This window comes from Cetorhinus maximus, chromosome 23, assembly GCF_964194155.1.
Source record: "Cetorhinus maximus chromosome 23, sCetMax3.hap1.1, whole genome shotgun sequence".
NCBI lineage: Eukaryota > Metazoa > Chordata > Chondrichthyes > Lamniformes > Cetorhinidae > Cetorhinus > Cetorhinus maximus.
The window spans coordinates 59,206,584-59,232,668 of NC_135901.1; the positions used below are offsets into that span (position 1 = coordinate 59,206,584).

Genomic DNA, 26,085 nt, shown 5'->3' on the forward strand with positions numbered 1-26,085 from the left:
CTAAACAACTGGGAGGAGAGTGTGTCTGTGGATAATCAGCACTGGGCACATTCCTGTAATCAGTATCTGGGAGAAAAAGGAAGGTGACATCCAGGTGTCTCTTTACCCACGAGTTTTACCCATTCCCATGAACTGACTGCGTCTGCATCGAGCAGGTAATTGATCTGGGAGCTAGACGGTCAGAGGGAGCTGGAGGCGAGGCACGGACAGAAGCAGAAAGAGATGCGACATGAAAGTACTTTGAATTTGATGTGTGTCCTTGTGGGGGCTTTTACTAGTTCTGTTGGGGAGTATTTAAACTAGTGTGGCAGGGGGATGGGATCCCAGGAGTAGGATCAGATAGGTCAGATTCAGATCAGAAAAATGGACATTAGCTAGCGACGTTGTGATAGACATGGAGTTACAGGAGAAGCAAAGTTTACAAAGTGTCCAGCAAGGGAAATTGACGGGGTTAAATGGTTTATACCTCAATGCAAGGAGTATTACAAACAAGGTAGATGAGTTAAAGGCACAGATAGGAACATGGCAGCAGGATGTCATTGCTATAACGGAGACCTGGCTAAAGGAGGGACAAAACTGGCAGCTAAATATCCCTGGTTATAAAATCTTCAGACACGATAGGGTAGGAGATAAAAAAGGAGGGGAGTAGCACTAATGGTTAAAGAATCAATTCCAGTTGTGAGAAGGGATGATATACAAAATGGGTCAACAAACGAGGCTTTATTGATTGAGCTTAGATATAAAAAAGGGGCAGTCACACTACTGGGAGCATACTACAGACCCCCAAAAAGTGAAAGGGAGATAGAAGAACAAATACATAGGCAACTTTCTGCTTGTAAGAACAAGAGGGCAATAATAGTAGGAGACTTCAACTATCCTAATATCAACTGGGATTCAAACAATATAAGTTGGACTGAGGGAGAAAAATTCACGTAGTGCGTCCAGGAAAATTTTTTCAACCAATTAGTGAAAAACCCAACGAGAGGAGATGCAATTCTAGACCTAGTCTTGGGGAACGAAAAAGGGCAAGTGGGTGAAGTGACAGTTGGCGGCCAAATCGGGGACGGTGATCACAATTCAGTCAGATTTAGCATTACCATGGAAAAGGACAGGGATAAGGCCAGAGTAAAAGTCTTGAACTGGGGGAAGGCAAATTTTGCAGAAATGAGAAGGGACTTGGCTAAGGTGGACTGGACAGCACTGCTGGAGGATAAAACAGTGGAAAACCAGTGGGAAGCACTAAAAAGCGAGATCCTAATTTTACAAAGTAGACATGTCCCCTACAAAAATAAGAGTGGTACTGCCAAATCTAGACCTCCCTGGTTGTGGAGAGGAATACAGGGGAAGATCAAACAGAATAAGAAAGCGTACGATTGGCACAAAGAACTAAGCACTGCTGATAGCCTAGACGAAGATAGGAAGTGGAGGGACGAATTAAAAAAGGAAATAAGGACATTAAAGAGAGGGCATGAAAAAAGATTAGCAAGTAAAGTTAAAGATAACCCAAAGATGTTTTACCAATATATTAATGCTAAAAGGTTAGTTAAGGAAAAAGTGGGTCCTATCAGAGATGAAGATGGAAACTTGTGTGAAGATGCAGAGGCTGTGGAAAGGGTTTCGAATGAATATTTTGTCTCCGTGTTTACAAAGGAAAGGGAGTATGTAGATATAGTAGTCCAAGAGGAACACTGTGAGATATTGAACGGGAGAGTCATAAAGAGAGAGGAATTACTCGAAGGGTTGAAATCCTTGAAAGTTGATAAGTTGCCAGGGCCAGATGGATTGTTTCCGAGGCTATTGAAGGAAGGCAGGGAGGAGATAGCAGACGCTCTGAGGATGATTTTCCAATTTTCACTAGATACAAGGGAGGTACCAGAGGACTGGAGAAATGTAAACGTAGTTCCATTATTTAAAAAGGGATTAAAGGAAATGCCAAAAAATTATAGGCCAGTTAGTCTTACATCGGTGGTGAGCAAATTAGTAGAATCAATCCTGAGAGATAGGATTAACTGTCATGTGGAAAGGCATGCACTAGTCAGCGATGGTCAGCATGGATTTGTTAAAGGAAGGTCTTGCCTCACATTTGATTGAATTCTTTGAGGAAGTGACAAGAAGGGTTGATGAAGGTAGTGCAGTGGATGTTGTGTACATGGATTTTAGCAAGCCATTTGACAAGGTCCCACATGGCATATTGGTCAGGAAAGTAAAAGCCCATGGGTTTCAGGGTAATGTGGCAAACTGGATAAATGGTTGGCTTTGTAACAGGAAACAAAAGGTAATGGTCGATGGATGCCCTTGCGAATGGAAAGTTGTCTCAAGTGGTGTTCCACAGGGCTCGGTGTTGGGACCTTTGCTGTTTGTGTTATATATTGACGATTTGGACGTGAATTTGGGGGGATGATTGGGAAATTTGCAGCTGACACAAAGATTGGCCAAGTAGTGGATAGTGTAGAGGATAGCCATAATCTCCAAAACGATATAGATGGGTTGGTGGAGTGGGTGGTAAAGTAGCAGATGGATTTTAATATAGAGAAGTGTGACGTCATACATTTAGGGAGGTAAAACAGTTACAGGGATTACAAAATAAATGGGAATATACTAGGAGGGGTGGATGAAGTGAGAGAGCTTCGTGTACAAGTGCACAGGTCCCTGAAGGCAGAAGTTCAAGTAGACAAGGTTGTAAAGAATGCATATGGAATGCTCTCCTTCATTTGCAGAGGTATAGAATATAAAAGTAAGGAAATAATGTTGGAATTGTATAAATAACTGGTGAGGCCACGACTGGAGTATTGTGTGCAGTTCTGTTCATCACATTACAGGAAGGACGTAATAGCTCTGGAGAGAGTGCAGAGGAGGTTTGCAAGAATGTTGCCAGGGTTAGAAAAGTGTAGCTACGAGGAGAGATTGGATAGGTTGGGGTTATTTACATTGGAACAAAGAAGGCTGAGAGGTGACTTGATTGAGGTGTACAATTTTATGAGGGGAATAGGTAGAGTGGACAGGATAAAATTGTTTCCCTTGATGGAGAATTCTAGAACCAGGGGACATAGATTCAAGATAAGTGGCAGAAGGTGTAGGGGGGACATGAGGAAGAACTTTTTTACGCAGAGGGTAGTGGGTGTCTGGAATTCGCTGCCCAAGTTGGTGGTAGAGGCAGAAACTTTAAACTCTTTTAACAAGCACGTGGATCTGCACCTAAAGTGCTGTAAGCTGCAGGGCGATGGGTCGGGTGCAGGAAGGTGGGATTAGAAAGGGCACCTGGGTGTCCTCGGGCAGGCATGACAAGATGGGCCTAATGGCCTTCTTCTGTGCTGTAACTTTTCTATGGTTCTATGGATCTATGGTGTGTCAGTTGCTTTCAGTGATGAATTTCTGCCTTGTAAGTTTCACAGGAGCCTCAGTGATTAGTTAGTGTTTTTTTCAGAAGCAAGATTTAAAAGTAAAAAGATAAAAGCAAATTACTGCGAATGATGGAAATCTGAAACAAACACAGAAAATGCTGGAAGAACTCAGCAGCTGGAGGGAAAAACAGGGTCAATACTTCCAGTCCGTACGGCGGCTCTCATTCAGATTTTTTAAACTATTACAGCGACCCTGACATTAGGTGTCTCATGCTCAACTGACTGAGCTAGCCGGGCATGTGAAAAAACTGTCTCATATCCTAACATACATGGAGAAACCTGTTGCTTTCCACCTGATACCTCAGCTTGGTCGGAATTTTAAAGTGTGGAATGTAATCGGCCGACAAATGCCCCAAGGTTGCAATGCATTCCCCTCAATCATCAATCACATCATTCACATCTTCCACTTCTTAGCTGCACCTCCTTCCAAATACTGTGATCCATTTTCCTCAGGATTTGTTCCTGGATTAAAATATTTACCTGCTTTGTGTCATCATTTTGAAATCAGATTCGTTTCAAAAGCCAACACAAATTGATTTACAAACCTGACGGACAAACAATGGAAAACAAGTCACTCGGTAACACAAATCCCATGGTGCACATTTTCAGATTCACAACAGTCAGCTTTTCAATTAAATGAAGGAGTTTTACAGTGAATAGAATTAGAAAGTTGGTGTGACTTTTATTTGTAACTCACTCACTCGGATATCCTGTAAATGCTGCTCGGAGTTTTAGTGACCGGGATACAATCTACCTGCATTTTCCTATATGCATTTTTTGTGTTTCCTAATACCCTTGTTGTATCTCTCTAAATTAATCTGCCGTTTTATATCTCAATCTAGCGAGATGTACTTCCTGCCCTTCTATCTAACGCTTTGAATTGAAGGCACTGAGCAAATTCAGCGGGTTTTCTTGACATTTCTAGCACTGAATCTGAATCCAGACTAGTTCAACAGCAATTAAATCGTCTCAACCATTCACTTTAGCTCACCCCTTCAAAAATGTTATCAAGGGCCTGTTGTGTAGCTTCTTGCAGTACATCCACTGAACAACATAAGCTCACCCCAGCTCCGCTTTATTCAGAGTGAAATCCAGTGTGAAAATATGAACAATTTCAAAGCTTAACAACGTGCACAAAACTTGAAGGAGAGTGCGGCTGTGGATAATTGACACTGTGCACATTCCTGTCATCAGTATCTCGCACAATCAGGAAAATGAGATCCTGTAAACCCATCCCTTCTCAAAGCCTCGTGCCTTACATTCCCTGCCACTGACTCCCAGGGAAATATTGGGTTCATGAACTTTCTGTGTCGGGCTCAAGCAGCTAATTGACCTGGGAGCTGTACGGGCAGAGGGAGCTGGAGGTGAGGCAGGGACAGAAGCAAAAAGAGATGCGACATGAAAGTGTTTAGAATTTGATGTGTGTCAGTTACTTTCAGTGATGAATTTCCGTCATGTGTTCCCTTGCCAGTTTCACAGGGATGAGGTTGGTGGGTTTTGGAAATTGAAAGTTGTACATGAGCAGCTTGAACAGCAGGTCGAACAATTGCCAGCTCAGATTGAATTTTTGTGTGCGGTGTTTCATTTTAACAGGAAGGGTGAGTAGAGACAGCATCAATATAAATTGCTGGGGGTAACAGGCGATATTTTGGAATTAGTTAAATGACTCTTCCAGAGAGATGGTATGGACACGATGGGCTGAATGTACTCCTCTGCTATAACCATCTATGATTTTATACCGACCATATTAACTTGTGCAGAGGGTCAGTCGTCGTGGTCGAGTGGTTTAAGTGATGGAGTCCAAAGACATTGGGGTTTCCCGCTTCTCATTATTCCTGGTTTTAACTCTGTGTCTACAGAATTCATTATCGGTTAAATTGAATCAAATCCATCCAAACACTCGGGAGTTTTCCTACTTCCGTTCATTCATAAAAACGTTCACGAAATTTGCAGTCGGAAATGGAACAAAAACCGAGCCAGGTTGGTGTCATGTTTGCTTTCTGGGTGTTTGTCTCTCCTTAGAGACAAACCCTTTCCCTCTGTCACTCTCGGTGTCTATGTCTGTGTGTGTTCCTCTGTGTGTGTGTCAATGTGGTTCAGTTCCTCATTTTTACCACCCAAACATTGTTCACCTTAGTCCTGCGGCTTCATATTAAGATGTTCCAGAGAAAACAAAAGCGCTGTTTTAAAAGATGCAAGAGGACATTTATTTCTGTTTCTTTTTGAGTGGAGGTTGTTCAACTACTAAATGCCCGGATGTTACAAAGCGGAGGATGATTGAAGTTTTCACATGATTTTATGAAGTAGCTGAGAATGCTCGAGGGGCCGAATGGCCTATTCCTGATCATGGATTTGTATATTCTAATTCAGTGCCAATGCCGGTCAAGGTGATGGTTGTTTCTGCTTTGACAGTGATAGTGAGTGTCCGAATGGACTGAGGTGCTGGTCGAGGCTCCTGTGATTTGGGCTCCACTCTCACGGTTGTTAAACTTTCCGGTGGTTTGTTTTTGAGACGCTTCCAAAAAACCCTCCGTGTGGCCAGGGGACGGCTGACCTGAGCAGTGTTGCATTTTGGTTGGGAGAATGGGGAGAGGCAGTCGAAGTTGGGTTAATGGCAGGGACTGAAAGTATTTTTTCTCTCTTACTCCCTGTACCCATTCTATTATTTTGTACAAACAACAGTTCGACTTCACTAAGTAGTTGTGGCCAAGTGATTTTAGCTGACAGTCCGCAGAATTAATTATCGGTTAATTGGAATAAAAACCATCCAAATACCCCGTGTTTCTTATTTCTGTTCATCTGCAAACATTCACTAAATTCGCAGTGGGAAATGAAAGAGTAATTGACCACTCCTGATCAACCAATCACAACTGCTGTTTGATAGCAGCACACCAGGGCCGAATGGCCTCTTTCTTTCCTGTAACTTTCTATAACTTTATGTTTCCCAATACCACGGATTCTCTTTCCCAGTCATGCCGCCATTTTAGAACCCATTTTATCGAAATGTACTTTGTAACCTTGTGTCCTGTCCTTCTGAAGTCAAGACCCGGAGTGAATTCAGTGAGAAGTTTTCTTGTCATTTCTAGCAGGAGATTTGGAACTAGACCAGTTGAATGACAGTTTAAATGGTGCCGACCCTTCACTGCAGCTCATTGTGTATTTGAGTGGAAATGATTTCTGTTTGTCACAAAGTGCAGGATCATCTGATTAACTGACGGAGCTGGATCCAGGTTCCGAATGTTCAATTCCTACTCCATTGCTTTTGTTCTATTTCAGTGGCCATACCTGTGAAGGAGATGATTAATAGCACCTATCGCTATGGTAGCGTGGCCGAGCGGTCTAAGGCGCTGGATTAAGGCTCCAGTCTCTATTGAGGCGTGGGTTCGAATCCCACCGCTGCCAAAGATTTAGCAGCCCCATTTGGACAGATACCACCGCAAATTGAGTGCGCAGTGTTGTATTCTGACAGGAAGAACGAGGAGCCGATAAAAATTTGAGTGAAAGCAGGATGTTGAATTTTAGTTGTTGAGTTCCAGAGAGTCGGTGTGTGAGTAACAGTCGATGATTTTATACAAACAGCAGTGACGTCAGTGTCAGTCCTGTGTTCAAGGCGGAGTGGATAAGGGGATGGGGTTGGAATCCTGTGGGGTCTCCTCACAGAGGTACAAATCCGACTGGCTACAGTTGTCATCATTCCTGATTTTAATAAGGTGCCCATGGAATTAATTAATGGATAAACTGAATCAAAACCACTCAAACAGTCCCGTGGTTTCTTCTTTACGTTCGTCTGTGTGAGTGTCAATGTGGTTCAGTTCCCCAAGGGATTGGACACATTTTTAACACAACAAACTTTATTCACATTAGTTGTGCAAATTCAGATCAAAAAATAGCAGGGTGAAAGGTACAAGAGGATTTTGTCTCCTTCTCTGTGTGCCCCATTACAACAACAGGTTTCATTTAGATAGTGCCTTTAATGAAACCTCCAAAGGTGTTTCTCAGAGTCATTATATAAAAGAGTCTGACACTGACACGCATAAGGAGATGTTAGGTCAGATGACCAAAAGCTTGGTCGGAGAGGTAGGTTTTAAGAAGAGTCTGGAAGGAGGAAAGTGAGATAGAGGTGGAGAGGTTTAGGGAGGGAATTCCAGAGCTTGGGGACTCAGTAACTGAAACCACGGTCACCAATGGTGGAGCCATTCTGACTGGGAATGTACAAGAGGCCAGAATTAAAGGAGCACAGATACCCCAGAGGCATGTGGGGTTAGAGCAGATCACAAAGATAGGGAGGGGCCAGAACAAGGAGGGAATTGAACACAAGGATAAGACATTTTGACATAGATACATTTTTTGACCGGGAGCCAATGTGGGTCAGCGAACAGAGGGGTGATAGGGGAATGGGACTTGCTGTGAGTGCAACAGTTTTGGATGACCTCAATTTGCGGAGGGGAGAATATCTACTTACATTCCAGAACTGACATTCTGCTGGATCAGCACTGCCCTGTTTCCAAGACCAATATTGATCCTTCATAAGGTGCGGTCACCAGAACCATACACAGAGTGTATGATCTAAGGTGTGATCTAACCAGGGCTTTGTGTAGCTGTAGCAAAACTTTCTTTCTTTTCTATAACTGCCTCTGGAACAGGTTGTACAGCAAGGGGAGTTAGATTGTAGATTGAGAAAAATGAGGAGATGCTAGATCAGAATGAACTTCTTTCAAATATTCAAGAGGAAATCAACTGTATAAATAAATATTTCTTTTTATTCCGAAGACAACATATGAATCCCCAGTTCAACTCTCCGTGTCATTGGGTCAGGGACACTTGTTAATTTTCATACACTGAGCATGGACACTGCAGAAGCTCCTGCACCTTTTTCAATATTGTTTTTTTAACTCAGAGTTTTCAAAAAGGAATTGACAACTATCGAAATGGAAAAACAAACTGCAGGGTTTTGAAAAAAGAGAATGATATCGGAACTAAAAGTGGTTAGCTCTTTGAAGAAAGCACACGGCCGTTGGGTCGAATGGCCTCCTAATGAGCTGTGTCAATTTACAATTAGATCAATTTCTCTGCAGCATTCCAAAATGTTCCATCCCAATTCTATTCCTGTAAAACAGGATCTTGCAGTGCAGCATGTCTACACAGTTTAAAATTCTATACAATCACCTTTGGCTTTATCTTGCAAATTGTTTTTGTGGTGTAGCGGCGTAGCCAGCGATGCCCACATCCCATCATTAAATAAAGAAACAAATAGTGATGATCACATTCACTTCACATGTGCAAGGTCACTGGTTTCAAAGCTGACAGAAACATTATCAAAACTGAATCATCAAATTGTGAGAAGTTGCACAATTCCTGTTTGTTGCTAAATGACAGCTGAATATATTATCTCACAGCCATGTGACATTGTCACTTCCCCAGACTTTGAATGATTTTCTCCAAAAGGCACGGTTATGAGAAAGAGACAATAAATGAGACGAATTGCAGTAAGGTAGTTCACACATGTGTGAAGTGTTGAATGACCTGCTGATGTGCTCTGTCATTTTATGATTCCAGTGTCAGGCCAATTTCTCTGCCGCATGGCTATGTTTTTCAGTCGAATTGTACTTCCACAATACAGGGTCCGGAAGTGCAGTGAGACTGCACGGTTTGATATTCTAATCAGTCCATGTGGTTCTGCACATTTCTTCTGCAGTATAGTGGTTATCTCGTACACGCAAAAGGTCCTCTGTCTGGAAATGGGTCGAAACATTATCGATATTTGCACATCTAAGTGCGAGAGAAATGTCTATAATTCACATTTGTTGTTCAATATTAATTGAATATAGTATCTCGCCGCCACATTAAATTTGCCCTTCACCAAGCCTCAAAAAGCATTCTCAAAATCAGGAAGGATGAAACTGACTAGGCACAAAAACTAGCAGTTCCTTTAGTCAACAACAGAAATTAATGAGTTTATAAATGCAAATTCACAGTTACTTACTGACTGAAAGATGACTACCAGTATTATCCAAAGACTAGCGTCATCGTAAAGACAGAAACAAGTGATACTTTGATTGAACACGAGGGAATGGGAGAGATGTTGCAAAGTCACTTTGTATCGCTCTACATCACAGATCTGAATTCTTTCATAAGCATCGCTGGCTAGCATTTGTTGTCCATCCCGAATTGCCCCTCAGCTGTGTAACTTGTTAAATCATTTCAGAGGGTAGTTGAGAATCAACCACATCACTGTGGGTCTGGAGTCACATGCAGCTCAGACCAGGCAAGGACGACCGATTGAATTCCCTAAAGGACTGGGGAATCATATGGGTTTGTACGGCAATCAATGATAGTTTCATGGTCATCATGACTGAGAAAATACTGAAGACATGTCAGATCAGAATAAACATCTTTTGTAAGTTCACCGTGAAATGAATTGCATAAATAACTTATGTTTATGTCAAAAACTTCAGAAAGAACCGTAGTCCAACTCTTAATTTCATTGGGTAAGGGAAATATTCATTGAGGCAAACTGCATGGATTCTCCAGAAACTCCTTCCTCAAAAGGGAATTTGGCAATGGTTGAAATGGGGAACATTCTGATACATGGAAAGAGAGAAGGAAATTGGGATTAATTGGCAAGATCTTTGTAAAAACAAAACTAATATAAATATAATGGGTGGAAGGTCCTCTTACAGCGCTGTGCCATTTGATGATGACATTGTTGATCAGTCTGTCTCCAGCATTCCTAATGAGAACAGCCGAATTCCATTTCTTCAAAACAAAGACCCAAAGTGCTGCTGCATGACGTCACAGTTTAACATCCCAGACAGCTCCATTGGGATTCAGGCAGGGAAATGTTCCTGTAGCGTTGGGGTTACCCTGCTTATTTCACATGTGCAAGTTACTTCATTCAATGCTGAGGCAACATTATCACCCAGCTGTGTGGAAAAGTTACATCGCTCCCATTCCTATTTGTTGTTCAATGTGAACTGAATGCAGGATCTTGCAGCCACATTAGATTCACTCTTCACCATTTCTGAAGATAACATTCAGCAAAATAAGATGTTTCCACTGGCAGTGGGTGATTGGAGAGTGCGGGCTGGAATATTGTTACCTTTTCCTGTTTAACTCACTGTGGAGCTGAGGAAGAGTGATTAATTGATGGGTTTGTATAAATACAATAGCCTCGTTGATCTGTATTGATTTCGATTGGGGTACATGATCGTCCATATTCTTTGTTATATCTGAAATGAATATCCATAAACAAAGCTTGGTGTGGGAGCCGAGTTTGAAACGTGGGGGTGAGGGATTTTCTTGTGGTTTCAGGGCCCCAAAACAAACCAGAGCATTAATGGGTAACGATGGGGAGAAAACGGGTACAGCTTCGTCCCTGGGTTGTTTCGAACCACCAACCTTTCGGTTAACAGCCGAACGCGCTGACCCAATTGCGCCACAGAGACTTCAGAAAAACGCCTGCACTCTGTAAGATATCCTAAACCAATGGCTCAGCGAGTAAAAGCTTCAGATTTCCGCTACCTGAATGATAATTATCCTCTCAGTTTTAATCTTCCCAAATAAAGGGTGGGACATTCATTGTGGATACATGGAAACAGTCTGATCCTATCCACTGCAGACACATCCATGTCAACGGGAACCAGCTCTCCTACAACCGGTGCCGTCTCCCTTCCAGCCTTTTGGTGTTTTGTCTGTTGCTGAGTATTCTGATTGTCCCAAAGCTGGTAATTGTAAAGGGGTTTCTCTGTTACACAGCGAGTGGTTAGGGTCTGGAACGCACCACCTGAGAGTGTGGGGGAGGCAGATTCAATCGCGGATTCAAAAGAGAATTGGACAGAAAATGCAGGTCTCCGGGGAAAAGGCGGGGGAGTGGGACCAGGTGAGTTAGTTTCCAGAAGAGTAAGAGGTCTCCCTTTTCAGATGGAGATGAGGAGATTTTCATATTCTCTCAGAGGTCGTTAGTCTGTGGAATTATTTTCCCCAGAAAGCAGTGGAGGCTGGGTCATTGAATTTATTCAAGGCAGAATTAGACAGACTTTTGATACACAAGTGGGTCAAGAGTTATGGTGCGGAGGTGGGGACAGACAGGAAAGAGGAGTTGAGACCACAGCCTGATCAGCCATTACCTAATTGAATGGTGAAGCAGGCTCAAAGGGCTGAATGGCCAACTCCTGCCCCTGAATCCTTTGTTCCTATGAGTCGGGCCGAATGGCCTCCATCTGTGGTGTAGCTTTGGCTCTGATTCTCTGACACTATGAGGTGCTTGAGGGGAAAAATGGTCTATTTCTGCTCCTATTTGTTATGTTCTAATTCAGAGCCAACACCATCCAAGGCAACGGTCAGTGTATCATTGATGGTGGTGGTGTAGCTCGACGTGCCAACGAGATTGGTTTGGGTTTTGTTGTTTTCATGGGTTCGAATCCCCATTTCAGCTGTTCTGTTTTTTCAGTCACTTCATCTGAGCCCAGGCTTGTGGTTGTTGACATATTTAGATGTCCCTCCTGGCAGGATGAACCAGGAGAGATAGTAGGAATTGCAGAGTGCCTGGTAATATATGGGGCCGAATGGCCTCTTTCCCTGTTATAACCTGTCTATGATTTTATATGAACAAGATTAAAATTGATGTAAGGTCTCTAATCGTGGCTGAATGGTTAAGGTTATGGACTTGAAATCCATTGTGCTCTCCCCATCTAGGCTTGATTCCTACCGATCTCACTGTTCCTTCCTTTAGGTGCCACCATATTAAAATTAATTATTGATTAAATGGGATGAAGACCTTCCAATCACTCTCGGGTGGTTCTCATGCTTCCCTTCCTCGTTTCTTCACTTCCGTTTATCTGCAAGCATTCACCATAATCTCCGTCTGAAATAGAACAATAATTAGACATGTTGGTGACATCCTTGTTTTCTGGGTGCTTGTTTCTCCTCAGGCCTCTGTCACTCTCGGTGTATATGTCTGTGTGTGTTCCTTTGTGTGTGCCAATGTGGTTCACTGAGAATGCCTCACCTGTACTACGGGTTGTTGAGTAGCAACCATTCCAGACCCTCCAATTGGAAAGACCCCTACAAATCTCAGTGCTAGATGGCCTTAGCATTAGTGTGAGACCGTGATCTGACATTGTGGACACTCCAGCCAGGGTAAACATCTTTCCTGCGTAGACCCTGCAGCCCAGCAGAGGCCTGTTTGAGCAGCTGATGCTTCACATGGATAGCCTCACAGTCCTCAGCACAGTCCAGCACACAAGCCTATTCTACTCTCTCTCATCTCATACACAAAAGCCCTGGTTTTTCAATGATGTCCAATGCACTTTGGTTGCAATCCCTTTATGCGAGGTCTACTGGAGACAAACAGGCCAAACAAATCTCCATGTGAGTTGTGAAAAAGACTTCAGTTAACTGAACATACACCTCTAAAATCCTACACTCCATCCTTCTTGCAGTCAAGGCAAACTTACCCATTGCCTCCTTACTTGCAGCCTTCACTTGTATGTTCAAAATGACAAATCACCAATGGCAGCCATTAGTGATTGGCCGTGCCCCACCACAGCTTCCTCAAGAAGTTGGGCAGCCTCTGGTTTTCTAATGTTAAGAAGACAGTGTAGTGCTTCACTCTCTCAGTTCTGAAACTGCACCTACAGTGTTCCTTACCTCTCACATGGCCAGATTTAACTCCTCTTGAGTTCCTGTGCCATCCAGCCACATCTCACATCAGGGCAACAGCAGCAGGAAATGCAATGATCTCTCTGAACACATTTTCAGAGGTCAGAACTTGGTGAGCTGCAAGTAATGGCTTGCATGATGCGTGGCCAGGCAGCACACTCACAAATGATAGTCAGTGCTTAATCATACACACGCAGGATTATTGAGTAATCACTATGGGCGGAATGGGAACATAGGAACAGGAGAAGGCCATTCAGCCCCATCGAGCCTGCTCTGCCATTCAACACGATCATGGCTGACCGAACACTTCAATGCCTTTTACCACACAACCCCAATGTGGTTCAGTTCCCCGAGGGGTTGAACACATTTTTACCATCACAAACTTCGTTCACATTAGTTGTGCAACTTCATATTCAAACGTTGCAGAGAAAAATATCAGGATGAAAGATGCAAGAGGATTTTGTCTGACTCTATGCTTGGACTACAATAACAACTTACATTTATATAGCAGCTTTAACCTAATGAAACGTCACAAGGCGTTCCCCAGGAGCATTAAAGAACAAAGTGTGACACCAAGTCACATATTCGGTCAGGTGACTAAAAGCTTGGTCAATGGGATAGCTTTAAGAACTGTCCTAAAGGAGGAAAGTATCGGTTTCATGTTCCAGTAACAGCAATGGTTCTTCTCATTGGTGAAGAAGTCACTTGTGTTCAACCTGAACAGCCCATTTGGCAGGAGAAGGTTGTCTCTGGAGAAAGAGATCAGGAATGAAAAATATGTCAAAATTAGCCTCGATAAGTCAAATTTCAAGCCTTATTGGTAGTTTCCCTGATGTCCAGTGACTAGTATTCACCGCTTTCATAGGACACACAGTGATCTGGTTTGAGGGTTTTGGAAATTGAAAGTTGCACATGAGCAGCTTGTGCGGCGATTTCACCTCACTGTCGATGTCATGTTCCAGCTCACAGCGAATGTTGTTCTCGTTGGCTGAAGCATAGGTTTGTGTTGAGTCTAAACATACAGTTTTGTGGTAAAAGAGTCTGAAATTTTAAAAAAAAGGCCGAAGCAGCGTAGATAAGCCACACCGAAAGAAGACTTGACAGTTTTCCTGGTGGTCTAGTGGTTAGGATTTAGCGCCTCAGGTGGGGTTTGATTCTCGGTTGGGGAATGAAGATTTATTGTCTTTGTGAAAAGGTTAAAAAACGAGTCTTGCGAAAGTATTGATTGAAAATATTTAACAGCTTCACTGGAGTCAGTGGATTGAGAGTTGAATTTTTGCCCCAGCGCTCAAAATGTCACATAGTGAACAAACACAGATGCGGAGTGAAGAAATGAAAGAAGGAGAAGTGAAGGGCTGGTTGCAGAGCGCTGACCACAGGGGCGTTGGTGCGAGACATAACATGGGTGGGAGAAGGATAAATTTTGCTGCCTCCTGTTTGCACTGACACAAATGTTACTCCTGATCGATCAATCAATCAGAATTGCTTTTTGAAAGCAGCACACAGGACTGAATGACCTCTTTCTATGTTGTAACTTTCTATAATTTTATGTTTTCCAACACCATGGCTTGTTCTCTCACAATCAGTCTGACATGTTATAACCCATTCTAGCGAAATGTACTTTCTTAACTTGTATTCGGCTCTTTTGAAACCAAAACACGGAGCAAATTCAGCGAGTTTTCTTGTCATTTCCAGCGCGAGATTTGTCACGAGACTAATTGAGCGACACATTAATGGTGCCAATCCTTCACTGGAGCTCACCGCATCCAAAGAGCACTGTTACCATCAGCCTGTTATGTACTTTCTTGCAATACACCTGCTGAAGAATATAAGCTTATCACAGTTCTGCTTTCTTCCCATTGAAATACAGCGTGAAAATATGAACAATTTCAAAGCTGAACAACGTGCACAAGACTGGGAGGAGAGTGTGACTGTAGATAATCGGCACTGTGCACATTCTTGTAATCAGTATCTGGGAGAATCAGGAAGATGAGGTCCTGATATCTCTTTATCCTGTGGTCTGCAAACCTATTGCCTTGTGTCTCTGTTTCTGCATAAAGCAGCTAATGGACCTGAGAGCTGGACGGGCAGAGGAAGCTGGAGGAGAGGCAGGGATAGAAGCAGAAAGAGATGCGACATGACAGTGATTTGAATTTTATGTGTTTCGGCTGGTTTCAGTGGTAAATGTCTGCCTTGTAAGTTTCACAGCAGCCACAGGGATTCGGTTGGTGCTTTCCTTTAGAAGCAGCAAGATTTTTTAAAAAATCACAGCGACTAACGTGGGGCTCGAACCCACGACCCTGAGATTAAGAGTTTCATGCTTTACCGACTGAGCTCGCCAGGGATGCGAAAAACAAAAAAAACTCCATATCCAAACATTCATGGAGACAACTGTTGCTTTCCACCTGCAGCCTCAGCTTGTCCTGAATTTCAAAGTGTGGAATGTAATCGAACTACACAAGCCCCAAGGTAACAATGCATTCCTCTCAATCATCAATAACATCTTCCACTTCTTAGCTGCACCTCGTTCCAAACATTGCAAACTCCTCTTGCATCATTCACCCTGATATTTTTCCCTGTAACATTTTAATATGAAGCTGCACAACTATTGTGAATAAAGTTAGTGATGGTAAAAATGTGCTCATCCCCTCGGGAACTGAACCACATTGACATACACAGAGGAACACACACAGACATATACACCGAACGTGACAGAGGGAAAGGGATTGTTTCTGAGGAGAGACAAACACCCAGAAAGCAAGCATGACAATGACATTTTTTCCTGTCCCAGCTGCAAGTTTCGTGAATGAACAGAAAGAGGAAAACGCCCGGAGTGTTTGGATGGATTTTATTATATTTAACCAATAGTTAACTCTGTAGACACACAGTTAAAACCAGACATAATAAGAATCTGGAAATACCAATGGATTTGGACTCAATGGCTTTAACCACTCGGCCATGACGATAGGCCCTATGGTATAAAATCATAGATGGCGACAGCAGAGGAGGAGGACATTCGGCCTATGGTGTCCAATGGAAGAGGAATTCAGCGAATTTGATAACCCGACTTTTCTCCACAGCAATTTATATTTGCATTGTCTCTCCTCGCTCTTCCTCTTTAAGTGAAACACCGCACACACCTGCTCTAACTTTAGGCTGGCATTTCTTCGACCAATGGGAGTTCTGAAAGTGTAATTTTGGTAACTGTAAGCTTCAAACCGACGCCTCCACAGAAACTAGAAGTACGATCGAGCACCTTAGTCTGCTCGGCTACACTATCAAGCTCAGGCTGTTACTTCCCATTTCCTTGGCTGGTGTTGCTACTGAAATAGAACAGAAGCAAAGCAGCAGCAAAACGTCATAAGGCCCCACAAGCCTCCGCCATCACTTAATAAGATCATGGCGGGTCCCCAGTCCCAACACCAATTTCCCACCCGATCCCGATAGCCCTTCATTCCCTTAGATTCCAAAAATCACGTGATTTTTTTGGACAAAAGCAAAGTGCTGTGGATGCTGGAAATATGAAATAAAAACAGAAAATGCTGGAAAAACTCAGCGGTCTGGCAGCATCTGTTGGAGAGAGAAACGGATTCAAAGTTTCGAGTCCGTATGACCCTTCTTCAGAGCTAAAGAGGATTTTTGGATGCTTTCCCTTCCATTGACCGGATAGATCTGTCGACACCTGGTTGAAATCAGCAATAGTGAGAACCTCAGTTGGTACGATTTGAATCTACCCGGGGAAACCCCAACGGGTTTTGAACCCATCCATTTAACCACACAGCTACGATAATTGACGAAGGGTCCAATACTTTCCAATCAATCATCAATAACATAATTCACAGCTTCGCTTCTCAGCTGCACCTCCTCTCAAACATTGTGATCCATTTTCCTCCGGATTTGTTCCTGGATTTAATATTTACCTGCTTTGTGCCCTCATTTTGAAATGGGATTCGCTTCAATATCCAACACAAATTGAATTGCAAACCTGATGGATAAACAATGGAAAACAAATCCCATGGTGCTCATTTTCAGATTCACAACGGTTTGCTTTTCAATAAAATGAAAGAAGTTTTAGGGAAAACATTTACAAAATTGGTATGACTTTTATTTTTGACTCACTCATTCGGGTATTCTGTAAATGCTGCTCGGAGGTTTAGTGACCGGGATATAATCTACCTGCATTTCCCTGAGCCTATGCTCGGTAATTTGGGAGTTTTGGCCTGGGTTGGAGCATCTTGCGCCCCAGGGATGTGAAGTCGCCCGCTAATTGAAGCTGCAATTGCTGCCTTCTGCTAGCAGTGGGTGATAGGAGAGTGCGGGGCAGGAATATTGCTGCTTTTCCGCTTTCCCTGTCTCACTCATTGTGGAGCTGAGGACGAGAGAATTATTGATGGGTTTGTTTAAATCTAATAATTTCATGGATTTCAAATGGGTTTCACGTGGGTATATGGTAGGTTAAATTGTTTTCTCATTATATTTGAAATGAATATTCATGAAAAAAAACCCTGTCATTTTGTGAATCCATTGTATAAAAGTAGAGGTGGAAATGTTTGGCTAATAGTTTCTTCCAGCCAAAGTGCCAAATGCCATCCTGGAACTCTGTGACTATGAATGATGATGGGGAGAAAACAGCAAAGGCTTCATCCCTGATGGTCTTAAACCACCAGCCTTTCGGCTACCTTCCAAATTCCTACCAATCATACAATAGAGACTCACACAATCAAAACCTGCAAGATATCTTAAACTGACTCAGTGAGTTAAAGCTTCAGATTGTCAACACCGGAATGATAATTGTTCTCTATCAGTTTCACTCTTCGAAAAGAACAGGTGGGACATTGATTATGGAAACATGGAAACAGTCCGATCCCGCCCACTGCAGACACATCCATGTCACCAGGAACCAGCTGTCATACAACAAATTCTCACTTCGAGCCTTTTGGTGTCTTGTCTGATATTGTCCTAAAGCCCATTTTAGGTTTTTATTCCTGATCTGTCAGATCTGTGCACTGATGTCGTACAGTTCTGATGAAAGGTTACAGACCTGAAATAAAAGCTATGTGTTTCTCTCCAGAGACGCTACCAGACCAGAATGTGGAAGCCATAATGCTTGAGATCGATATTTCAGCTGAAAATGTGTAAGTAAACTCACGTGCACAAGCTGAAAATGCAAATGCGTTCACTCCATTGTCCCAATTACTGACTCATCAACACAGTCACACCAGTACGAGACCATCCAGATACTTCACATGTGCGAAGGGATGCATTCAGTTTGCAAAGCAGTAAACACGCCAACTTTAAAATTCAATGGATTAAATCCACCGTCAGAGCATTCCAATTGGCAGGGTTTAAATGTTCCATGTATGGTGAAAAATAAACCATCTGCTGAGACTGCATCGAGTGGATCTAACTGTAGGGTATTTGTTCAGCTATTCATAACATCCAGGAGAGAATTATGGTGGAGTCCAGAGCATTTTAGTTGCTATATCAATTGATTCGAAGACTTTATACCTTGTCTCGATGGCACCCATTGTATTCTAATTACTGGGCTTCAGTATCATTCTACGATGTTAGTGTTCAATGGCGGAGCGGTCACCCAGCATTCACTGCGGTACAGAATGTGCTCTATCCTCATTACAGCAGTTCGCCGCACATGCGCATTACGGTGTGTGCTTGGAGCATGCGCACTACTCTCCTTCACGAGCATGCGCAGTGCTGGTCTGTGACTGGAGCTGCTCAGAGCTGGTGAGAGAATGTCGAGTGGAGCAAACTAACAGAGTTAGTGGGTGTGTGAGGAGGAATGGAGCCAGCGGAGTGGGCAGGGAGGCTTCATAAAGACACAGTGCAGGCCACAGATCCCAAAGAACAAGGTACCGGTCTTGTATTTGCAGAGAACGCGCCGCAAATGTCGGGATTTCTCCCTTCGCCAGGCCCGGGGTAACGGCCGCCATCTTTATAGGGGGCAATGTGCAGCAGGGCGCATGCGCGGTTATCCTGGTCCTGTCAGCAGGAGGAGAGAATGTTGTGGATTTCTATCCTGGACTGACAGGGATGGATTTTGGAAACTCCTTTCACAGGGGGTTAGAAGGGGAGGATTTACACACAGCAAACTCAAACCAACAGAAACGTTTGACTCTTCTCAATTTCTATCCTGCACTGACAATGATGGATTTTATAATCTCCATTTACAGGATACTAGAAGATGAGATTTTGCAGGTAGGAAATTCAAAACAAACATCACACTAGAGTCAGCAAGAATCACTCAATTCATCAGGACCTGGATATTATTGGTCTCTGAGTGTAAGCTTTGAGTTTCAGGTCATTACCGCTCACGTGCAAAGTTTCTTCCTTATATCCCTCTAGTAGATCTTCTCAAACTCTTTAAACTGTCTCCCATAACCATTTTACGATCAGTTAATGGAAATAGTTTTTCTTTAACTACCTCATCTAAACTTCAGGACCTTCACATCCTTCATAATGTGTGGTGATCACTGGTTTGTACAAACCCAGATGCTCTGTGTCTGTGACATCATCACACATCGACAATTACACTGTGACATAATCGCACATCGACAATTACACGGTAACATCACCCCGCTCCCCGGGTATTTCCTCAACTGGGAGATTTTTCTCTGACTCCAGTGCTTCTGGTATCATTCTAGCTGCAGGATCCAGCAGGAGAGTTTAACATTGCAAACTCTGAACTTATTTCAGAGCTGCATGTTTTTGCCCATTCATCCACAATCGAGACCTTTAGTGCTGTGCTCTGTCATCTGTAAGAGGTTTCATGCCTCAGGGACTGGTGTGACTTCTTTACTGCGGATCTAAATCCATGTTCATCCATTCCTCTGTTTCACCTCTGCCCTCCCTAAACACCTCTCTGCCATTGTCTAACTTCCTCTGTCTCTAATAATGGGTGTATTTTAGCTCCATTTAGGATTTTACTGTTACTTCTGCGGACAGTGTCTAAATGAAGTTTCCATCGCTCCCCAACCCTGACCATGTGCTGATGGCTTCCCATTTTTACATTTCCATCTTTCATAGTCAGGAATTGTTTTTCCTGCACTATAGTCCATTTCTCTTCCACTTCTGAGCTTATGTTGACCATCAAATTCTGTGTAATTTTTATTCTCTGTAATTCATTCTGCATGGCCTGAAATATTAGCTCTGTTTCTTTCTCCACAGAAACCACCATATATTGCCAATCCCCAGTCGCCTGTGGGGAAGATGATGTTTGACCTTCTTGAATCGCTGCAGTCCGTGTGGTGAAGGTGCTCTCCAAATGCTGTTAGGTAAGGAGTTACAGGTTATTCACCCAGTGATGATGAAGGAACAGTGATATATGACAAATTATTGTATTTACATCGCACTTTCAATGTAAGACAATATTCCAAGGCATTTCACAGAAATGTTGCAAAGCAAGGTTTAACACTGAGTCACATGAGGAGATATTAGGGCAGGTGACCAAAAGCTCAGTCAAATGGGTCGGTTTTAAGGAGCATCTTAAAAGGGAGAAAGAGAGGTGGAGAGGTTTAGGGAGGAAATTTCAGAGCTTGTGGCCAAGGCAAATGAAAGAATGGTCACCAATGGTGGAGCGATTAAAATCAGGAATTCTCAGGAGGCCGGAATTAGAGGAGCTGAGATACCTCAGAGGGTTGTGAGGCTGGATTACAGAGATAGGGAGGGTGAGACCCTGGAGGGATTGAAAATACGGATGAGAAATTTTAAATTTTGCTTCTTATCCTGGAGCCTTTGTAGGTCAGTGAGCACAGGGGTGATGGGTGAACAAGACTTGGTGTGAGTAAGCGCATGGGTAGCAGAGTTTTGGATGACCTCAAGATTACAGGGAGATTGAATGTGGGAGGTCGGCCGGGAGTGTGTTAGGATAATTAAGTCTAGAGATAACAAAGGAATGGATGAGTTTTTCAGCAGCAGATGAGCTGAGACTGGGCTGGAGTCGGGCGATGTTACTGAGGTGGAAATAGGCGGTCTTGGTGATGCTGTGGATATGTGGTTGGGAGCTCATCTTGGGGTGAAATATTTCACCATGGTTGTGAACAGTCTGGTTCAGCCTCAGACAGTTGTCAGGGAGAGGGATGGAGTCCGTGGCTAGGGAGTGGAGTTTGTAGTGGGGACTGAAGACAATGGCTTCAGTCTTCCCGATATTTAAATGGAGGAAATTTCTGTTCTTCCAGTACCGGATGTCAGACATGTCTGGAGGGTATGTGGCTTGGAGGTGATGGTGTTCACATACACCTGCTACCCTGGGCCTTCCAGGTGGTGGAGGTTGAGGATTTGGGAGGTTTTGTCAAAGTTCTGGTTTAGTTGTCGGTTTATGAAAACCCTCTCCTCATCCCCTACATCTATCACTGCCCTTCCTTCTCTACCTATACCACTCCCCTTCTCTCTCTGCCTCTCCCACTGCCCTTCTCTCTCTGCCTCTCCCACTGCCCTTCTGTCTCTGCCTCTCCCACTCCCCTTGTCTATCTTCCTCTCTCTATCGCATAGAAATCTCTGTGGGTTGCAGATGCTCCATCACTGAATATATTTCAGGCTGAGATAGAGAGATTTTTGGTCTCTCAGGGAGTCGAGGGATATGGGGAGTGGGCGGGAAAGTGGAGTTGAAGCCCAAGATCAACCACGATCGTATTGAATGGTGGAGCTGGCTTGACAGTGTGTTAGGTCTTCTCTTGTTCTAATTTCATATGTTCTTATAGAGGCCAGAGTCTTGTGTGGGCCCAGACTGGGTGGCAGGTTCCCTTCCCTGAAGGACATCAGTGAACCAGTTAGGTTTTTATGACAATCGAACGGTTTTCATGGTCACTTTTCCCTCGTGCCGGCCCCACAAATTCCCAGATTCATTCAGCTCAATTTCACAACCTGCCTTTGTGTTTTTGTGGGTTCTCTCTCATTCCTTTTTTCTGTTTTAAATCAACAGGTTATTGGAAGGATTTTGAACATGGAAGGAAAAAGCACCGTTCACAGTGGGGAGAAACCATACACGTGTTCTGTGTGTGGACGAGACTTCAGCCGATCATCTGACCTGTCAAAACATAAATGCAGTCACAACAGGGAGAAAGCATGGAAATGTGGTGACTGTGGGAAGGGATTCAGATCCCCATCTGAGCTGGAAACTCATCGGCGCAGTCACACTGGGGAGAGGCCGTTCATCTGCTCCGAGTGTGGGAAGGGATTCATAAATTCTTCCCACCTGCTGAGACACCAGTGAATTCACACTCAGGAGAAACCATTCATCTGCCCTGAGTGTGGGAAAGGATTTACTCAGTTATCCCACCTGCAGACACACCAGAGAATTCATAATGGGGAGAGACTGTTCATCTGCTCCGAGTGTGGGAAGCGATTCACTGATGCATCCAACCTGTTGACACACCAGCGAGTTCACACTAATGAGAGACCTTTTAAATGCCCAGACTGCAGGAAGTGCTACAAAAGTTCCAGGGAACTGATGTTCCATCAACGTATTCACACTGACGAGAGACCGTTCAGGTGCTCTCACTGTGGGATTGGGTTCAGGCAATCATCTCAACTCACTGCACACCAGCGAATTCACACTGAGGAGAGGCCATTCACCTGCTCTGTGTGTGGGAAGGGATTCACTCAGTCATCCAACCTGCGCACACACCAACGAGTTCACACTGGGGAGAGGCCATTCACCTGCTCTGTGTGTGGGAAGAGATTCAGTCAGTCATCCAACCTGCTGACACACCACAGAACTCACACTGGGGAGAGACCGTTCACCTGCTCAATGTGTGGGAAGGAATTCTCTACTTCACCCAATCTGCTGAGACACCAGCGAGTTCACAAGTAACTATAGTGATTGGATTTTGTGGTTAATCACATCCAGGACTGAACCATGTTCATTGGGGTCTGTTTCTGCTGATGTTAATAAACTTGTTACAACTCACTGGGGATAGTGCGCTGTAATATCAAGCCCCACTGCTCCCCGAGCCAAGACAAATGTGAAAAGTTTTATTAGACCACCAGATTGCCCCAATTCTACCTAACTAGTAACTAATTTAGGTTAACAGAATACGAGCACCAGGTTTGTAAACTTAACAAGTAAATAACTGTTTATTAAACAAATCGTCTTTAACCAGTGGCAAAAGCAACATGAAATGCTAATTTTTAACTCTATTACAAGCTGTACCCCTTCTTAAACCCCTGCACACAAACACACACAAACACACACACAAGCACACACAAATACAAACGCAAACACACACACAAATACAAACGCAAACACAAATACAAATGCAAACACACACACACAAATACAAACGCAAACACACACACAAATACAAATGCAAACACACACACAAATACAAACGCAAATAAACACAAATACAAACGCAAACACACGCACAAATACAAACGCAAACACACACAAATACAAACACACACACACAAATACAAACGCAAACACATAAATACAAACACACACAAATACAAACGCAAACACACACAAATACAAACACACAAATATAAACACACAAATACAAACGCAAACACACACATGCAAACACACACACAAGCACACGTAAGACACACAAAACATGGATTTTAAGAGTGAGATAAAACAGTTCAATAACACCAATCCAGAGTTCAGGATTAGATGGATTGACTTTGATTGCTTTCTTCCAAATTCCTTGCAGGTTGTTGTGGCTGACATGAGGTGGTCTCCCAGCACTTGCAGTCTGTAGTTCTATGGTTGAAACTTGATTTTAATGTTTCTACTGATGATTTCTCTGTTACGACCAAGCAGTCGATAAAGTTGAGTTATTTAAAAATCCCAGAGGGAGACTTTAACCAAATATCATAACCTATAATATTAAATATTATGTTTAAGGTGCAACTCTAAATTCAGGAATCAGACCACCAGTTCTCGAGAGGTTTTATATTAAGCTAAAGGAAACATTTTATTAATTTACACAAGTTAAATATATGCACATGGCTACAAATTACTAAGATCATAACTTTTAAATTCCCAAACTATTCTCCATGAAGGCAACAGCAACCCATAGACTTAACCAGACACCAGGCAAAGCATTTTCACCTTACAAATTCCAAATGAGGTTCGTTTCACTTTGGTTCCTGTGGAGACAGTTGGAGGCTTACAGCTGCTTTTCTTACATTGCCTCTGTCCTACACACACAACACGGCTGTCTTGTTATACCTAGCACGGCTCACTGAATGTCAATTCTCATTGTATCACCAACCTCTTTGAACTCCACCTCTCTAACAATAAAACCCCTTTCATAGTACCAATTTTATTAGTAATATAAATATATTGCTTGGTCTCTGCAAGCTAGGTGTCAGAATTCACCCCACTTTTTGAATGATCTATTCAAAAAATGGAAATGCACTCTATCTCTCTTACATCACACAACTAGTACATATCAAAGCACCCAGACCAGCTGGCTTTTGTCCAGTTAAGACACCCAAAGACTAAACCTCTATTTTAAAAGAAAAATATTTTCCAATAATATATACATGAATAGCTTCATGACGTTTCCCTCTTTTCCTCTTGACAGGGGCATCTCAAAGAAAGCAGGATACAGTGGTATGAGGAATTGCCAGCTGGCTGCAATGCCAGGATTACTGGAGTCTTACAAAATACAGGAGAGAGAGGTTTCAGGTCTTTCCTATTTTCAGGCTAGGAGCTGATCTACTGCACAATCGCCACACAGAACCTGGCCACTTGGTCAGGAGCCAATCAAAACTCCATCGCTAGGCAGTTCCCTAGGCCTCCTTTCCAATATCATTTTGTCCAACCAGGCACACTGTTCCAAGACATTGTATATTCCACATCCTGTTCCAGGGAACATGTCTTTCAACTGCAGCCATGTTAGTTTTTAAAGACAAGCCACAGTCCAAGAAAATTGGGAAAAAAAATGCTTTTACAACAGTCCAACAGAAATGAAAAGATATATTCCTTACAAACTTCAGCCCAGTTATACATGTTAACATTCTGGACAAAAGTCAAATAAATCAGCTTTCTGTTAAATACAGTGTATTGAATCTTTTTAACATGTCTAACACAAGTTAGTTCATTTTGAAGGGCTCTTCTTCTTTCCTGTCTCCTCCATCCTCACCTCCAACAAGTGTGAGGAGCTCATGGAGCTTCTTTGTCACTAAGATTGAAATAATCTGATCAGCTGCCTCTGCTGCTTCCCTCCTCGCAGTGTTCATCTCCCATGTCCAAGCTCTGAACCCACATCTTTCTCCAGTTTCTCTCCCATCTCCCCTCATGACCCCCCCCCCCCACCCCCTCAGTGCTCATCTTGTCCATGAGACCCACCTTCTGCCTAATTGACCCTTTTCCCACTGAACTGCTGATAACCCAACTTCCCCATGTTCACTGATATTGTTAACAGTTTTCGCTCTTCAAATACTGTCCGTCTCTCCCTCAAACCATCAACCCCTTCCTCAAGGGACAAACCCTTGACACCACTATCCATGCAAACTACTGCCCCAACTCCAATTTCCCTTTCCTCTCCAAACTCTTTGGACATGTTCACACCTCCCAAATCTGTGCCCATCTTTCCCAGAACTCCATGTTTGAATCCCTCCAATCAGGTTTCTGCCCCTGCCACTGTACTGAAACAGCTCAGATCAAAGCCGCTAATGACATCCTATGTGACAGTGACAAAGGGAAACTATCCCTTCTCAACCTGTCTGCAGCCTTTGACAATGTTGCCCACACCATTCTGCTCCAACACCGCTCCACTGTCATCCAGCTGGGTGGAGCTGCCCTCTCCTGGTTCCATTCTTCTCTATTGAATCACAGCCAGAGAATCACTTGTAATGTCTTCCCTTCCCACTCCCACAGTTACCTCTGATGTCCCCAAAGGAACCAGCCTTGGTCTCCTCTTATTGCACATCAACATTCTCCCCACAACGACATCATCTGAAAACACAGTGTCAGTTATCACATGTACACAGTGCCCAGCTCTACCTCACCACCACCTCTCTCCACTTCTCCACTTTTGTTAAATTATCAGACTGT

At 43.3% G+C, this 26,085-nt stretch overlaps 1 protein-coding gene and 2 non-coding genes across 3 annotated transcripts in view; 1 reads left to right on the forward strand and 2 right to left on the reverse strand.

Moving 5' to 3' along the window:
• LOC144697660 (uncharacterized) overlaps positions 1 to 26,085 on the reverse strand; it is a gene marked incomplete at its 5' end in the record, with an annotated part of 71,191 nt that overhangs the window by 39,400 nt on the left and 5,706 nt on the right. The window contains one exon of the mRNA XM_078569681.1: positions 24,035 to 24,040. Within this exon, the coding sequence (XP_078425807.1) occupies positions 24,035 to 24,040 (6 nt within the window). The remainder of the gene's footprint in view (positions 1 to 24,034; positions 24,041 to 26,085) is intronic.
• trnal-aag (transfer RNA leucine (anticodon AAG)) lies at positions 6,722 to 6,803 on the forward strand. Its single transcript has one exon. It is a non-coding gene; the product is annotated as a tRNA-Leu (tRNA).
• On the reverse strand, positions 10,772 to 10,846 carry trnan-guu (transfer RNA asparagine (anticodon GUU)). Its single transcript has one exon. It is a non-coding gene; the product is annotated as a tRNA-Asn (tRNA).